At 37.4% G+C, this 19,239-nt stretch overlaps 1 protein-coding gene across 4 annotated transcripts in view; it reads left to right on the top strand.

The window, feature by feature from the left end:
• The window catches only part of arhgap29b (Rho GTPase activating protein 29b), an 80,329-nt gene that overhangs the window by 18,931 nt on the left and 42,159 nt on the right, over positions 1-19,239 (top strand). For all 4 annotated transcript variants that reach the window (XM_087238928.1, XM_087238929.1, XM_087238924.1 and 1 more), the window contains 1 exon segment: positions 15,813-15,956. In XM_087238928.1, coding sequence (XP_087095054.1) covers positions 15,813-15,956 — 144 coding nt within the window.

The following is a 19,239-nucleotide window of genomic DNA, read 5'->3' on the forward strand; positions in this document are numbered from 1 at the left end:
GGATATGAACAAAACCTTCCAAATTGAAAAAGTGGAGAGAGAAAAAAAAAGGAAAAAGACAGCCACCCTCCTGTAACGAGGTTTCTTCACAGAGTGTTGCGGGTGGCACCATTGCAGAAACCCCTGTGGTAGGCGATATAATGGCTCGCTGCGCTTGTGAAGTGGAGTAGAGAGATTTGTTGGGCTGTAACTTTCCCACTGAAGGTGAGGGATGTTTTTGTGTGGGCTCGTGGTTGGGTAGCATTTCCTGGGGTGTGGATTTACAGCCGCAGTTCAGCAGATTGGTCATGGGGATGTGCCAGTTGGCCCATGAAATCCGAGCAAGTACAGGGCCATCATTAGTGCTGAATTGAGAGGACGCATGTTTTTGGGTGCACGTCAAATTGAGGCCTTTCGATAGAGGTTATTTTGGTTTGGCTGGATGAATTATGTAAATGAACTGAATATGAAGACAAAGTTTGATTTGCTGGCTTAGAGTGATACTTTCGGTTCTTTCAGTTTCCCTAAAGTGCTAATGGGACAGTCTAGTCTTTGCTAATTTCCTGCACTTCAAAGAATGCTCGTAATGTTCCCGTAAAAGAGAAGTGGAACGGTGTGAGGAAGGCTGACAAGCACAAAGACAAACCCAGCGCTGGTTTCTCAAGGATGAATCACAACAGTACGTCTCTAAGCTCGTCTGCCTCTTTGGGCAAAACACAAGGAAGGCAGGTCGAGACGTGCCTATTGATTACCTGTTGTTAGTAACAGAGGAAATGCCAGCAGTCATGCGTAAAACCTTTGAAGTGTGTGATGACATTGTGTCAAGCAGCTACTTTTCAAGGGAACATTTGGAACGTATTCTAGGACCAAATAATGCACAACCTTTTTTTTTCTCAGGACAAGTGTGACGTCTTTTATCTTTAGAAGCCTTTAGATACAGCTGATGTAATTCACTTGTAGTGTCTTAATTAATTAAATAAATAATTAAATAGATTTCACTTGGATTATTTAATATGCACTGCAGAGTTGCAGACATGTTAACATGTTAGAATTGTTTTAAGTAGTTACTTGTAAAAGCTCAATATCATGGTCATAATGACACAAAGAAACAAAAATGTACTTAAATTTCACTGTGCTTTCAGCGAGACATTAAGCAAAGTGAGATGAGTCCTGTGACGTCCAATTCAAGTGTCATAAATCTGATGGCCCTTTAGGCCAGTAATTTAATAACATTCTGTTGCATATTGTCCCTGTGAGCTAAGAGCCTGTTGTTCCAGGTTTGTCACAAGAAATGTTTTTTTTTATTGTTTTCCAATATATTGTCACAGAAATTACTGCGATTAGTGATATTATTTTAATTTTAAGATCTCGTATCCCACTTATTATTTAATGATTGAACAAGAACACAGTAATGCAAATAGGCATGAACCCTACCAAGAGTCAAAACCTTTTCATTCTTAAGACTTATTTATACTTCTTCGTCAAGCACACACATATGCTCTGGCGCAGTCTGGTCCCGGTTGCATAACCCTTACCGAGACCGACGCTGACACGCACCTCTCAAAAAAAGTAACTATATGTCGCAACAACCTGTAGTGCAAGCTCTGTGATTGGTCGGCTTGGGTAGCTGTGATGAGTGTGGGTGGTGCTGAGAGCCGCAAGCCCGATTGTGAAGTGAGTGTTTGTAAGTGTCGAGTCCTGTGAAGTAGCTCCAGTGAGTGAGTTTGAGCTACTTGTACATGAAGGTAGCGTTCAGAAAAAACAAACACCTGCGAAGAAACTTGACACAGAGGAACATATAAACCTACTGCCAGCTAGCGTTTCGAAAGTGTCATTGCAGAGCAACACAAATAGCATGCAAAAGTATAAATACATGGCTATACGCTAGGCAGTTGCCGTGGGTCACGCCGATAACTCAACAAAGAAGTATCAACCAGCCTTTAAGGTTATTTTGATTTTGATATTTTAAAAAACTTAATGTCCTAATACAAACTTTGGCACCTGTGTTCTAGAATGTAAGCATTTTTGTTAAATGTTTTCAATGTTATTTGTGAATGTGTAACAGCGTCATTAAAAAGGGCTGCAGCTTTGTTTATTAAGACAGAATTATCCAAATTGTCAGTAGTTTTCAGGAAAATTTACCTTTTTTTCACCTGTTGTTTCAAGAGTTACCTGAACTCACTGACTACTTTATTAAAGAGTAGATGAGCTGGTGCAGTCAACTAAAAGGTTGGTGACATTACTGTAAGTTTCAATTAAATGTAAACGTGATCTGCAATATATTATGCATCACCCATATTTATTTAGGTCCTCATGTTCACCATGTATTGGCGTTCAGTAGGGGTGCGAGAAAAAATGAATGCACCGTGACTCTCTAGTGATTTTAAATTGACTTTCAAAAGTTCACAATTAATTCTGTATTAAAATTAAATTAATTTGTGATGGGGCAGGCCTGCGTAGCCTCGAGATGGAAACAGAAAAATATTTAACCTTGACAGGCACATGTTTGTATGCTCCCGAATTAGCTTAATTTGTACACGAATGGACAAACGTTAAAATATTAAAGACACAGCATGGTGCTGCACTACTTATCCGCTGTTTAAATTCCATCTCAAATCGAAACCTTGAGTCATCATCTAAAAAAAATGTAGTTCAAGAATTTTTAGAATCGAATAATGACTCAGAATTGGTATTCGATCAGATCGGGAATCCCTAAAGATTCCCAATAATTGGATTGGTTATTGAGACAAGCTTATGTTGTTCAGAACATCTGTCAAAATATCTCGCAGAGGCCTGTAAGCAACAAGATCAGTCTCTAATGTTCACGAGAAAACTGTGTTGACTTTCTTGTGGATGAGATGCAGACAAGAAAATCAGGGTCATTAGTGTCCTTCGTTCTCACACAGCAGTGCAAGTCTTGTTGTCAGTTCGGTGAGATTATGTTAAACTGTTCTGATCAGAGACAGAGGGGCGGGTGAAGAGCACAAGTGAAACATGAAGAGACTGAGCGTGAAGCGTGGCTGGGCCGGCATGCAAGCTCAGCGTGGGAGGGACAGCGACTCGCTGCAGGAGCTCTCCGACTGAAATAGACCCTGGACGGAGGGCCATCGATGGGGGGCTCGTCCGGAACAATGCGTGTGTGCCTCTCTGGCGGTATCCCCACCGAAACAAAGCCCCTCAGTTCCCCCTGAGCAGTTTTCATGCATACTTTTAAAAATCCCATTGTTTTGACAGCACTGAAGTGTTTGGGGGCCCTGAATGATGCATTATTCATAACAGAGTAAGAGCGGGATTGGAGAGCATGGGTTGCTACGCTGGCATGAAGACGTCCCAGGACCCCAATCAGCTCTGACACATGACATAGTCCCCTGTGAGCTGGGCCCCTATTGGGTGGACACAACATTCCATCAGTCTTTTGGGGGTGTGGATCGCCCCTTGTCACTCAAATCAGCCTGTCCAGTATGTCAGGCCACACTATTAAAATTAAACCAGCACTTCCGTTGTGTGTCTCAGATGAAACCGCACCATAATCATTAAAAAAATGTTCTGCTCACAAGCAGTTATAATTAGAGAAGGCTTTTACTTCTGTGACTTGCTGCTTGGGACTTGACCCTTCACCAGTAATTAGGAGGGCAGAGAGGGGAAGACCTACAACCAGGGTGGGGGCTTCTGATGGAGGGTTTCTGCTTGAGGGACACTTCAAAGTCAGAGAGGACACTCTTGAATATCCCTGGGGCTACAGTCTCCTCTTACCGCATTGGAATCTGCTAATCCTGACAGTTTGAAGGAGCGCACCTGGTTACCAATGTGAAAAAGGAAGGTCATTGTGATTTTTTTAATGGTCTTCTTCATTATAAGATTTGGCTTTCAATAAAGTCTTCTCTTGGATTGTTTTACTACACTGGGAACTTATTGGGGGTTTTGCCCACTTCCACCTGCAAGTTTTTGTCCTGCCCCCACCTATGGACCTAAGATCTGCAAGTTCTTTGTTGCTGAAAAGACCAATAGCGCAATTTTTTTCCCAGGTATCTTTTTACGTCATCCTCACTTAGCTTTTTTTGTTTGACACACTTTGGTCCTATGTACACCAGGTGTTTTGATGTGTTTAGGTTGATCGAATCAAAAGCAGACTTGAGAGGCACATTCCCCTTTACACCTGTTGTTTAGTCTGTCTCTTTTGTCCACTTTTTACCACTTTTTTGGCTTGTTAAATGTTTTATAGGTGGGTTTTTATAGTATTTGGATCTAATAATGAGTTTGTAATAAGCCTGCACAATTTACATATGAACACAAAAGCAGGTGGCATAATGTAATACTGAAACTGCAGCTTTCATTTCTTTTCTAATAGTTGCAAAACCATACTAATAACTGTGGGTTTCATAATTATTATTATTTTTTTTGTATATCTTCACCTTCAAACCAAACTATTTCAGATAGCAACGTTTAATTCATGATTTGCTAGTGTTATTTAGAAACACATGATATAGCATTTTAGAGTTGGGTGTAGTGGTGTGAACCTACTCTGGCCTCATGGTTTGGTTTGATTCAATTGTCATAAAATCGATTCGGGTTCAATTCGATATTACAATGTATTGACAATGTACTGTATCCTCAATTTGTTTAGTTGCAGAAAGAAAATTTGCTACTTGAATGTATCAAACATGAATCGAGTGATATTGACATGTTTAGCATTGCGTCTTACAAGGGGTAGAGATTTATTTACAGTTTGTAGGGGATCTTGGGTCCAATTGTAACTTTAATGTAAGTGGAAGAATGTCCCAGCAAACTCACAAGCAGGAAATGCGCCCAGATGTAGGGCTGTTTCTCAATATGCGTTCTTCAGCGATCTTGCATTCTTGTGTTGTCATGTAATGTCATCATCGACTGCCAAGTTCAATTCCAAAACTCAAAACCGCAAGAACGGAGGACGTGTGAAAGTTTTTGAATGTGTTCTTGATATCAAGGATTCATCAATGCAAGCTTGAACAAAAAATTTGCTCGAAGTCCCAAAAGTCATTGCGGCTGATTCTGAATAAAGGAGGTGGGAAGCACAGTGAAGGTCATGTGACCATCTAGAAAGAACGCAGCAACTCATTTTTAACAGGACACGTTCTGTGTTCTTGCACTCTCCCGAGTTTGTTCTTCCGAGGTAATCTGGCAAGAACCATCTCCACAAGAGCGCAAGTCCATTCTCTGCGTTCTTGCAATTGGTTTTTAAAATAGTTGAGACATGTTTACTACTCTCGCATGCGTCTCACCTCTCTCACCATACCATGCTATTCAAGTATGTGTCTCACATCCCTCACCATAGTATGCTACCACAACAAATGAAAACAGGTTATGGTCTATTACTAAACCAAGTCCTGACACTTCATCGAACCAATTGATTTTGTCATTCTTAGTAAGGCCAGTAAGCAGAGAGGGTTTAGGTACTGGCTAAATGATTTTTAAGTAGATAAAATAGCAAAATCCCCCAAAAAAATGCGTTTCAGAACCCATCTGTATTTACCATTAACCACTTAACATTAATTAAATATACAAAAAATGGACATGAATATCAAATTTAAAGACAAATTGTATTGCGTTCCCAACGCAGCACTCTGTCCCATCATTTACTCATTTTTTATGTTTGTTTACAGACACTTTATTCTGACACTTTATTTCTAAAGAGTTTCAGAAATGTTCCCACAAAATTAATGCAGCAAAATTCTTCACTTTCCACTTGGTCCTAACTTTGACTTAAACATAAATAAAAGTGACTGATTTGAGTCTTAAAGCCGTGGGATGGATGGTCATTGCATGGTAATAAATATGCATGGCACATTCGTGGAATTGACTTGGAGAAACAGAAGATGATAGAGATTAACAGCCGTTTAACAACAATCCATTACTTAGCATTTTGGATCTACTCTGAAGATCTCAACTTTGTTTTCCTGATCTCGATGTTCATGTATGATTTCCATGTGTTAAATACAGAATGATAAACTGAAGATGCTGACCTCTCAGAACAGTTGAGCTTCTTATTTTTTTCTTCCCCTTTTTTACTCGCACATACCTTCCACGTTGTAACTGTGCACTCATAAAAATCCTGTCTCATCTCTGTGGCATGATGTACATCTGCACAGAGAGGATGAAAAACAGATGCTCCTGCTATCAAAACTCCAACATTCAGCTAGATATGAAGTCTTCCGCTGCACACAGCCGAACGACCGTCCACTACATACTGACGCAAACAACGAGGACTGTGGTGTTCATTTGATGGATTCATGGTGTAAACAAACATTTTTAACATCAATGCCTGTTCGTTCAGTCTAAACATTTAAAGCTTTTGTAATAATATTATGAATCTTGATTATGTTTCAAATTAATATTTTTTTGGTGTTTGCTTGGATGCCAAACAGTTATACATATTTCAACTTTTTTTCAAATAATAGTCTGCGAAAGTTCTTTGTCATTTAAGTATAGAAAACATGGTGGTCTTTTAAAGTAAACATCAAATTTAAAATATTTAATCAAAAGATGACCTTTACTTTGGCTGCAAGTGATTCTAATGTTTAATCATTTGTTATCATGCTATTTGTTAAAAGATAAACAGCTTTTTTAGGCAGTGCTACAGCCAACATTTAATCTGCCTCCATTTTGGTATGAAAAGCCCACTTTTTTCAAACAATTACACTGGATAAAAGCAGTTCTCACCCTGCATTTGTTCTCACCCTGCAAATGTCTGATTCACATATACACTTCCTGATAAAAGTCTTGTCGTTGATCCCAGTTAAGAGCAACAAATAATAACTTGGCGTCTAATTGATCATTTGGAAAAATGACAGAAGGTAGATTTTTTCTGATGAATCATCTGTTTAACTGCATCCCAATCATCACAAATACTGCAGAAGACCTATAAGAGTATGCATGAACCCAAGGTTCTCACAGAAATCAGCCATTACATTCAGTATGCGGACATGTGAGAGATCTGCAGAGTGGATGGCAACATCAACAGCCTGAGGTATCAAGACGTTTGTGCTGCTCATTGCATTACAAACCACAGTAAAGGGCAAATTCTTCAGCAGGATAGTGCTCCTTCTCATACTTCAGCCTCACATCAAAGTTCCTGAAAGCAAAGGAGGTCAATGTGCTCCAGAATTGGCCAGCATGGTCACCAGTCATGAACATTATTGAGTGTGTCTCGGGTAAGCTAAAGGAGGAGGCATTGAAGATGAATCCAAAGAATCTCTAGAAGTCCTGCAAGAACACTTTCTTTGTCATTCCAGATGACTTTATTAATAAGTTATTTGAGTCATTGCAGAGATATATGGATGCAGTCCTCCAAGCTCATGGGAGTCATACACAATATTAATCCTTTTTCCACTGCACCATGATTTTATATTCTATACTTTATATTATTTCTGTTAAGTGACAAGACTTTTGTCTAAGCAAAGTCAGACCTTACCGTCATAATTAAAAACCAAGTCATGATCATATTTTATTTTGGGGAAAAAAACGTAATCTAGAGGCCTTTCATATAAGACACTTCTGATATCGAATAATCAACTAGAACTTAAGTTATTATTAGTTGTTCTGCAATGACAAGGCTTTTGTGAGATTAATGTTTAAAGGGGATTTACATTTAGCTTTAGGGTTGTGTACGCACTTCTGCTTGTTTTAGAAATATGGAAGTTAGTAGCAACAGAGGAAGACACATTTGATTGCTACTTCCCAAAAACATTTAGTTAGCTTCACCACTGGACTCACTCTGCATTCACAACAGACTCCTATTCAAAAGTGTGAAGATTTCATTTATTACATCAAAACTACAGTAAACCATTAATTTTGTAAAATATTTGAAATGTAGGTTATGGTTTTAATACAATTAAAATGTAAGTCACTATTATGATAGTAACACTGAGTTTTGTAGTAGATTGTTTTGGGTTATCAAAATATTTTGTCTTTTATGAATGTTAAAAAGTGGCTAATATTTTGACTGATACCACTCTGTGATGAATGGAGAGTTTAACACATAGAGTTAAAGGTAAAATTATTAGCTTTTCTTTTTATTCTTTTTCAAATATTTAAAATATAAAAAAGTGCTCTTTAATGGAAGACAGTTTTCCATCATGTTTTAAGCATAATATCTAATTTTGAATAACTAAATTTTGTAATATTTGCCATGATGAAAGTACCTAATGTTTTACTTTTTTTTTTTTTAATAATTCTGTGTATTGGATTTTCACTACAATACAGACATTACAAAACATCTTCAAAAGATACACACACGGACTTCCGGTTGCGGGCGTGAATGGAGTAGTCGCGCTTGTCTCGAGGTCCCTGTGGACTTCTTTTTTTTCTTCAATTCTTTAATCCTCCACCACTTTATTTATTTGTTTACCACTTAGTGCTTGACTGTGAACATGTTTAACGCTTAAAAAGTCTAAAAATGGCATCGAAGTCCGGCAAATATGGGAAAAAAGACCCTCCTAAAGACGATGGTACCGCAGCGCACGCGGAGTTTAACATGGCGGCCTTAACTAGCCTTCTGGAAGAACATAGAGAGGCCCTGTCTACTGAGTTTAAAGCCGCCTTGACATCTTTGGAAGCGAAACTGGACTCAGTTCAAACAGCGGTGCTGGATCAAGGTACGCGAATAACTTCGCTAGAATCGAATGCCGACCTTCTCAGTGAGCGAATTATCTCGCTAGAAGCGACCTGTTCTGAGCTAACTGAGAGCTATGTTAAACTAAAAGCTAAAACGGCAGACTTGGAGGGTCGAAGTCGGCGCAATAATATCAGAATTATCGGAGTGCCAGAATCCGTCGAGGGCCCTCGACCATCTGTGTTTTTCTCGCAGTTTCTAGTGGATGTTATGGGCGAACAAATCCTGTCATCCCCACCGGAGATCGACAGGGCGCATCGCGCTCTTGTGGCCAAACCGAAGCAAGGAGGAAAACCAAGGGCTGTGATAGTTCGGCTTCACCGCTATCAGATTAAAGAGGCTGTGATGCGAGAGGCTCGGAAACGAAGGGGCTCGCTACAATATCAGGACAAACCGATCGCTATCTACGATGACTACAGCCCTGAGGTTGTGGAGCAACGCGCACAATATCGCGGAGTTATGACAGAACTTTACAATCTGGGTTTCAAACCATCCCTCCTCTTCCCGGCGAGACTGAGAATTACGACAAAAGCCGGTGAGCAAAAGTGGCTCCCCTCGGTTGAAGAGGCCAAGAACTTTCTAGGATCTCACCGTAATGCTTCGTAGAGGACATTACCGTTATACGCTTTTAAATAGTTTTACCTGATTGCGTTTTTATAAGGTGGAAAAGTTATGCCACTGTTCTAATAATAAAAGATGTCATGTTCTTTAAGGAGGACTTTCTGAAACACAGGGTTGAGTTTATATAAGGTAAGGAGAGATAAAGGAAGAGTGTAAATTGCATGGGGGATTTTTGAACGTTGTATTATGTTAATAACAACGTGTCTATGGGGTTGGCTTGATCTAGTGGGAGGGTTGGAGTTCGTTACGGGATGGTGCCATGATAATTTCATATTTTTATATGTAGCCTTTTCTATATTAAGTGTTTATATGTGGGTCTTTAGTTTTAATTTAGTTATTTATTTTTCCTTCTTTTATTTTTATTTTCTTTATTTCCACAATTCATTTACAGCCCGCTTTTTTGGTAACTATGGGTAGGGAGTTGAGATTAATAAGCTGGAATGTCAAGGGCCTAAATAACATAGTGAAAAGAAATAAAGTTCTTGCACATCTCCGATTGCACAAAGCAGAGATTGCTTTTCTGCAAGAGACTCATTTGCATAATAGGAATCATCCTTATCTTAATCAGAAATGGAATGGGCAGTTTTTTCATTCATCATTTCAAGCTAAGGCGAGAGGTGTGGCAATTTTGATTGACAAGAACGTGCCTTTTACCCCAAACAACATAATAGCAGATAAAAACGGACGTTACATTATTGTTACAGGCACTTTATGTAAAAAGAATTTAATTCTAGCAAATTTTTATGCCCCAAATTTTGATGATATCACTTTTTTTAAACATGCCCTTTCACTCCTTCCAGATCTTAATTCTCATTCTCTTATTCTTGGGGGTGATTTTAATTGCTGTTTGGACGCAAGCTTGGACCGCTCTTCTTCTAAATTAGGTGCTCCCAGTAGATCTTCTAAATACTTGAATAATTTTTTTTCCGATAATGGCCTCTCCGATATTTGGCGTTTTCTAAACCCACAAAAAAGAGAATACTCCTTTTTTTCAAATGTTCATCATTCTTATTCTCGAATTGACTATTTTGTTTTGGACAATGCTCTGATCTCTGATGTTTGTTACTGTGCATACCAAAGTATTATTATTTCAGATCACGCCCCCCTTGTTCTTGATTTAAAGTTTTCAAACTTGCCCTCTCTAAGGAGGAGCTGGCGGCTTAATACCTCACTTTTAGCAGATGATGATTTTGTTGGATTTATTTCTGACCAAATCTCCTTCTTTTTGAGTGTTAATATTTCCCCAGATGTTTCTAATATAATAGTTTGGGATGCTCTTAAAGCATATATCAGAGGCCAAATCATTTCATATAATGCCACCAAGAAGAGAAAGTTGAAAGAAAAACAAATATCCTTAGCTGATGAAATTTTTCGATTAGATACACAATACGCAAGTTCACCTACCTCTAATGTATATGAGAGACGCTGTAAACTGAAGGCAGAGTTGGATTTACTGTCAACTGGTGAGATAGAGTCCCTTCTGAGAAGAACTAGAAGCGTGTTTTATGAGAGCGGGGAAAAATCTGGAAAGTTATTAGCCAACCAACTGCGTGGGTTCAAGGCAAAGCAAATTATTAGTGGTATCCGTCTAAATAATGGCGAGATTACAACTGACCAAAACATCATTAACGATAAATTTAGGGACTTTTATTCTACTTTATATACTACTGAATCCCCTTCACGAGAAGATATTACAAACTTTTTTGATCAAATACAGGTTCCCACCTTACCCCCTGACATTAGCAAATCTTTGGAGGAACCTGTTTCACAGGAGGAGTTGATAGCTGCTATTTCCGTCATGCAATCTGGAAAATCACCAGGTCCTGATGGTTTTCCGTCAGAATTCTACAAAAAATTTTCTAAGCAGCTCATTCCTTTTTTAACAGTTGTTTTTTCTGACTCCTTCAAGTCAGGGGCTCTCCCTCCTACTTTAAGTCAGGCATGTATTTCCTTGCTGCTTAAAAAGGATAAGGACCCTTTGGACTGTACGTCCTATAGACCCATATCTTTACTTAATTGCGACGTTAAAATTCTAGCAAAAGTGATTGCCTCAAGGTTGGAGAATGTCCTCCCTAGCATAATCTCTCCTGATCAGACAGGCTTTATTAAAAACCGCCATTCATTTTTTAATATTCGCCGCTTGCTTAATATAATTTACTCTCAGCACCACTCTATTCCAGAATGTGTAGTTTCTCTAGATGCTGAGAAAGCATTCGATAGAGTAGAGTGGGATTACCTTTTTCTAGCTTTAGAAAAATTTGGATTTGGCCCTAACTTTCTCTCATGGATTAAATTACTATATAATACACCTTCTGCTGTAGTCTTAACTAATGGGTTGCAGTCCCGTTCATTCAATCTGCAGCGTGGAACCAGGCAGGGTTGCCCATTAAGTCCATTATTATTTGCTCTTGCCATCGAGCCACTGGCAATCGCTCTACGTGAATGTCAGCAAATTGCCGGGATTACACGAAGGGATACCATGCACAAGGTAACATTATATGCAGACGATTTGCTGCTTTACATATCTAATCCACAGATTTCCCTGCCCCCGGCTCTAACTTTGCTAGAGAACTTTGGTAGGCTCTCAGGCTATAAGCTTAATTTACAAAAGAGTGAACTTTTCCCAATAAACATGGTAGATAAGCAGTTGCAGTACTCTAATATACCTCTGAAGATAATTAAAAATAAATTTACTTATCTTGGTGTTTGTATTACCCGCCAGTATAAACAGCTGTTTAAACATAATTTTGGTGTGCTCTTGGAGCGAACTAAGAAAGATCTCTCTAAGTGGTCGCCTTTAAAGTTATCACTTATAGGGCGCATTAGTTCTATTAAGATGACGGTCCTTCCAAAATTTCTGTATCTTTTTCAAAGTCTCCCTCTTTTTATTCCTTTATCTTTTTTTAAATCTTTAGATTCAGTCATCTCTAATTTCATTTGGAATGGCAAACATCCTAGGTTGAAGAAAGCACACCTTCAAAAGGCCAGGTGTGAGGGTGGGATGTCTTTGCCCAACTTTAAGTTTTATTATTGGGCAGCGAATATGCGTAATACACTGTATTGGTGGCAATATCATTTGCAGCCTAATAAACCATCCTGGGTAGATATGGAGATGCATGCTCATAATCAAATTTCTCTTCCGGCTCTACTTGCGGCCAAGCGGCAATTGATTTCTTACAATTTTACAGACTGCCCAGTGGTGAAACATTCACTGAGGATCTGGATTCAGTTTAGGAGGTCATTTGGTTTTGATAGCTTTTCTCTTCTCAGCCCTATAGCTCGAAATCCTTTTTTTCCCCCTTCAATGCAAGACAGTTCTTTCAGAAGTTGGTATGATAAGGGAATAGTATGCTTTAAAGACCTATTCATAGACAAAGTGTTTGCATCTTTTGATCAGTTGATATCACATTACGGGTTGATTAAGTCTGATTTTTTCAGAGTCCTACAAATAAGAGATTATGTTAGATCCCTCATACCGGAATTTCCTGTTTTGCTCCCTGGAAACCATTTAGATTATTTTCTTTCTTGTAATATACTAGCTAAAGGCTCAATTTCTATGTTGTATAATCTACTTCTGAACCAATCATCTACCCTAACAGATAACATTAAGAGTGCTTGGGAAGAGGATCTTTGTGGTTCAATTTCGAATGATCTATGGAACGATATTCTTAAAAAAATTCACTCATCATCAATGTGTGCCCGACACTCCCTTATTCAATTTAAAGTAGTGCACAGAGCTTATATCTCTAAGACTAAATTAGCCCAAATGTTTCCAGGTACTAGTCCTTTGTGCAATAGATGTAATTGTGCTGAAGGCACTTTATTTCATATGTTCTGGACTTGCCCCAACTTAGAGCATTTCTGGAAGTTAATATTTGACACGTTATCTGTGATTCTTCAGCACAAGCTGGATCCAGATCCACAGGTGGCACTATTTGGGGTTACTTCAGAGGATATACAGTTGCCTTCTTCAAAATGTAAAATCATTTCATTTTCAACTTTATTGGCACGTAGGGCTATTTTGCTAAAATGGAAGATTCTCATCCTCCCACTCATGCTCAGTGGATTAGAGAAATTATGTCTTGTCTTCATTTAGAAAAAATCAGGTTTTCATTAAGAGGGTCGGAGGGAAAATTTTTTAAGGTGTGGCAACCTTTTATTGATTTTGTGGAAAATCTCAAATAATTTGATTTTTCTATACATATGGTCTGTATGGTTATATGTTAGCTGAATAAATGCTTTTTCCTTTTTTTAAATTTTTTTATTTTTTATTTTTTTTAATGTTTTTATTAATTTTTCTTGTGTGTTTTTTTATTTATTTATTTATTTATTGTTATTATGGTTATAATAATTATTATTTCTTTGTATTTGTATTTAAACCTACATGTACAATTGTATATTTGCTAATTTTTGGCTAATGTGAGCGCTATCCCGCTGTTGGATTGGTATGGGTTTGGGGTTTGTATTGTTGTTCTTTCATATTTGAAAAACTGAAACTCAATAAAAAAATATTGAAACAAAAGATACACACACAACAACAACAACATCAAAAATATTAACAACATAGCACAATGTAGAGAGAAAACAAAACAAAACAAAAATAAAAAGCTTGCATTACATAGAGCACTACCCCACATTAAACAGATCAGGAAAAAAGGATAATAACATTGCTAGTTTTTCAGATAACAATAGTTACAATATTCCTTAGGGCATAATAGGGCAAAGACCAGGTTCCAATTAGTCCAAATATGAAGTCCAAACTTTGAAAACATGTTCTGTTTTTTTGTGTAAAACATGGGTAAGATGTTCCAGTGGAATCAACTCAAAAATGATCTTGTGCCAACCTTTAAGTGATGGAGATTATCACTAACCCAATTAAATAAAATATTTTTTTTCTGGCAGCAAAGGTCAATATATTATACAATTTCTTATTAGCAGATGAAAAAATGTGTCCATTAGATATACCCAAAATCAATAAAACTGGGTCAAAATCCAATGGCATGATCTTTTCCATTTCCCCCAGCACCAAGGACCAATGTTTTACTTTTAATTTTATTTATTGTGCCAGATACTAGTAGAGTTTAAAGTGCAATTGAAAGACTAAACTAGGTTAATTCAACTTAATTCATCTTTTATTTCTATAGCACGTTTACAATGTACATTTGTCAAAGCAGATTAATATAGACGCTCTAGTAAACTGAAACGGTGTCTGGCCAGTTTTCAGAGTTGAAGTTTAGTTTAGTTCAATTCAGCGTGGTTTAAATTTCACTGCTGAAAGTCCAAACACTAAAGAGCAAATCCATCCAAACCATGCAAGGCAGTGGCGACAGTGGTGAGAAACGAACTTCACCAATGGACTGAAGTAAAAGAAAAAAACCATGAGAAAAACCGGGCTGGGTACGACCATTTCTTCTCTTGCCAAACTTCTTGTGCAGAGCTGTAAGATCACTGTAAAAATTGCTGTAAAATTTACAGTATTACAGCACAACTGCAATTGTTAACTGTGCATGTAAGTACTGCCAGTAATACTGTACAAATTGACAGTAATACTGTAACATTTTCAAGTGCACTGTAAATTAATAATAGTAATTGTGCTGTAAAACCACAGCTATATTGTAATTGTTGATTTACAGTGCACTTGTTGTAAATTCCACAGTATTTCTGGCAACCAAAATTGCCAGTAATACTGTGAATTTTACAGCATTTTTTTTTTTTACGGTGTAGGCAAGATTGGTTAATTAGACAAGTCATTGGACAACAGTGCTTTGTTTTAATTAAAAAAATGAAAACAAACAAAAAAAATAAAATAAAAGATTTTAGTTGAACGAAACTAAATTTAAGATAATTTTTAAGTTTAAATAAAATAAATGACACTTTCTCCAAAAGAAAAATATAATAGCAAAAAATAACCTTGCTCTGTTAAACATCAAAAATAATTAATTTTATAGGACAGCTAATAATTTTGTCTTCAACTGAATGTGAATTCAGAATGGCTTTGGTGTCACTCTTGATTTCTTCGCATCTCAAAGTAATAGAAGTATCTGTTTTCTTCACCAAAGCAATCTTGACCTAAACTTTTCTGATATTTCAAACAAAAGGAGAGAAGCAAGTTGAATCTCTCCGAACTCATTTATCGTGATTGCAATAACACTGGGACGGTAATAAAAATAAAATCTGTTATTACACGTCTAGATCGGTCTGCAGAGCTGTTGTCATGTCTGTCTCACACTTGTTTTCTTATCTTAACATCCACCGTCTCTCGAATACACGGAACATCATCTGCATCTCAGCCACACCACTGCACTTAATCTCTTAGTCTCTTAGCTTGTACTGTCACATGCCTCCAAACGAAACGAAAACAAAAGAATCGTTAAGATGTTCCGATGACTTTTTTATCATGTGCATATCGGGGAAGTTTACAGGGGTGTATTTAAACTGACTTCACAACAGATTTTACTTTTGCTGTTTCTCCCTTATGGTTTTAAAGTTGTGCACCCCCCCTAAAATATGAGGAAGTTGAGCTGATGAGATTGTGGTCTCTGACTGTGTGTTTTTTCATCCACAGAAAGTCAAGAGTGCTCGCAGCACGTGGTGAATGAGCGTCTTGGGGAGTTGGTCCACGTGTTGAAGGCCGTCATTGGCAAACACCAGGCACTGAACTCATCCGAAATCCTTGGTGCCGCGGGGACTGTTATTGCTAAAGTCAAAGGTGAGCATTCATCCTCTCTTTTAAGAAAATTTCTTGCATTGCTCTTGCATTTACAGTTTTCAGTCACATTGCTAGAACAAAGTTTGTTAACACTGTACTTAAAGGGGCGTTGACACGTCATGAATATAAATGAGACAACTGTCATTTGCTCAGTTATGTTATTTTAAGGTGACATTGTTTTAGATGTCTTCATGGCAGCTTGGAGTAATACAACAATCTGTCTTTGTCCTGACATTATTAAGACAACATAACGTGTGATATATCTGTCATAAACATGATTGTCATGAGGCCATTAAAACTGTGTTGTGCGTTTTATGTTTTTATTTATGTCATTTCATTCAGTCTTTCTTGACCTCAACTACAGTTTTCAGCGTTTCTGTGGGTTATGAAAGTTCTGGAATATCGTGAAATTTTATGTTTATTAATTAAAATGTAATGTTTTTTACAGTATTTTTTTGTCATGTTGTTTTTTCGTCATATCCTTTCCCGTGTTTTAACTATTGTTATGATTTGTCTGCCTTTTTTCATTGCCATCTTTACTTTTATTGCTTGTCAACTGTCAGTCGATTATATTGAAACAATATGATGAAAAATTACAGTTTATAAAATCAAGCAGCTCAAAAGAGAATTGACTCTTTTAATGATAAATTCAGTTTGATCCACTATAAATGTGATCAGAAAAATATCCGCAGCACAATTATAATGGTCTCATTACAATAATGTTTATGAGAGATTTATAAAAAGATATGTTGTAATGTCAAGTTGTCATTACAAAGAAAAAGACTGATTGTAATGGTATGCATTTCGATTTATTTAAAGGACAACCCCTTCAGCTGCTGTCATAAGCGTGAAAAAATCTCTTTATGACATACTGTATGTTTCATATCACGATTATTAAGGCGTCATGTCAGTCTTATTAACACCTCTTTCAAGTACAGTGTTACCCAAAGTTCTGTACAAAAACCATAGTGTCTGCACAGCTCTTTAAATTTCCCATCTGGCATGAATATCACCACTGAAAAGAACAAAAACCAAGATATGTGATCAAGCTGCACATTTTGGACACTTGTGGTCCAAATACCAGTAATACCTCAGCAGTTGCTGCAATCACCAAAAACAATGAGACAATTTATAACAGTTGGCGTAAAATGCACTTAAAGGGAAAGATCACCTTAATGGAACATTTGCTGTAAATTTACCCACACTCAGGTCATTTAAGATATAGGTCACTTTCTTCTTCATAAAAAAAAAAATATATATATATATATATATATATATTATTTTAAAGTACAGTACAATGTACAATGACGTACAGTAAGGTAATAAAAATATCCAGCTGTGGTTTAAATGTAAAAATGCCCAAAACCACTTACAGGGGTCTGGTGCAATGCTAGCCCTTTAAATCTTAAAGCGAAAGTCAATGAAAGTCTGTGACATCATCAACTTTCGCTTTAAGATTTAAAGGGCTAGCATAGCACCAGACCCCCGTAGGTGGTTTTGTTTGAAAGTGTAGAATCTATATTTTATGCACATATGCATCACTTTTTATTGTACTGTACAAAAGTTATTTACACTTAAATACACACTATTTTGGATACCCAAAATGTTCATTTTCATATTTTTCATACGACACATGTACAAGTTATTGCTCAAATGAAAGCTCTTGCCGGTGCTCATACGGTCAAAGTATTCTTTTTACCGAATTATATTCACATATCAAACAGTTGCCGAATGAATCGCGTTGTTTCCATGGCGCAGAAGTGAAAACAATACATTTATGATCACTGAGCAACCCCAGGTAGCACAGACAGCTGTCATCTCTTACCTTATGCTGTTCGCTGCAGGGCCTTTTCTCCTCTATTTTTGAGGTGATGTGCCTAAGTAATCCTTTTATATGTCTGACATGGTCCAAACACAGTGAATTATGTTTGATCAAACAAAAGAATAGTGAAATATGAATACAATGATCGGTCCCTGTGGCTTGTATAGCACCTCTCATTAGATGGAATACAATAACTTTTGCATAGATTATGGTAGAGACATTTTTATGTTTTCCTATGATTACAGACATGTGCAGGAACCACCAAAATTAATTACAGCACCCTAGACCACACAGAACCTAAAAAGTAAACTTTCAAATTTGAGTTTATATAAAAAAAAAATACAAAAAGCGCCTCTTTTTTAAGGTGTTTATTATAACACAGGCAGCATATACAGTTATTTTAAGCACTTTAAATAGTGTTTTATGAAAATTCAAAGGGTTTTCTTTAAAATGATACCAAATTTTTGCATTTACACCTCTGCATGTGGATTTGGGAAGCTTTTAAGTTTGGGTTGGCAAAATCCAGGCGGAAATCCCAGAATAGCAGCGGAGTTTAACTGGTTAAAAATATAGACTTTTTTAAAATAACAGATTTGACTCAGAGTCATTTAAATGATTCATGATTCGTCTGGATCTTTTGCCTGTTTGTATCGATATTGACAGGAAACAGGGGGGGGTGGTACATGTGCACGCGACGTATCTTAAGAGCGTTGGGGGCGTGTGTGCGCTCGACGTATCTGAAGAACGGTGGAGGCGTGCGATACACCTGAAGAGTGGTGGGGGTGAGTTGTGTGCAACGTACTTGAAGAGTGGTGGGTGTGAGTTGCGTGCTAAAGAGCGAGTGGGGTTGAGTTGCGCCCGACGTACCTGAAGAGCTCGGAGTGATGCGTTGGTGACTATTTAAGGAGACGCACTATTTCCGGGAGATTATCATTCGTTTGCGGGCATCTTCCGGGAGACTTTGGATGTCTGACTAAGGAGGGCTTTGGAAACAAATGAATAGCTAAATAAATCAAATGGGAGTCAATTGGATAATTATGTAAAAATAAATGCATATTATACGACAATGAACGTGTTTTTGACCTCGCATGCATATCGGCCTGCTTTTGGAGACCCTAAAATCCAAAATACGACTTTTTAATTGCGTAATAGGGGCTATTTAATAACATTAAAATGTTAGCTGACCCAGCAATGCTTTGAGATTGATAAAAAAAGAAACTCAACACTGTAAAAAATGCTGGGTTCCATACAATTCCTTCATGTTGTTCCAACATAAATCGATTAAGTTAATTTAATTGTTTTTACAAATTCAATTGGATTGAATATAAAACAACAACAAAAACAGTTGTCAAAAATACCTCAAAAATTGTGTTGATCAAGCTCATTTTGAATAAGTAGTTTGAACAAGCACTGAAAGAGTGCCCCCACTTTAACACGTAACAATCATATAAAGGCAAAACA

Source organism: Danio rerio, chromosome 2 (genome assembly GCF_052040795.2).
Source record: "Danio rerio strain M-AB ecotype USA chromosome 2, GRCz13ab, whole genome shotgun sequence".
Lineage (NCBI taxonomy): Eukaryota > Metazoa > Chordata > Actinopteri > Cypriniformes > Danionidae > Danio > Danio rerio.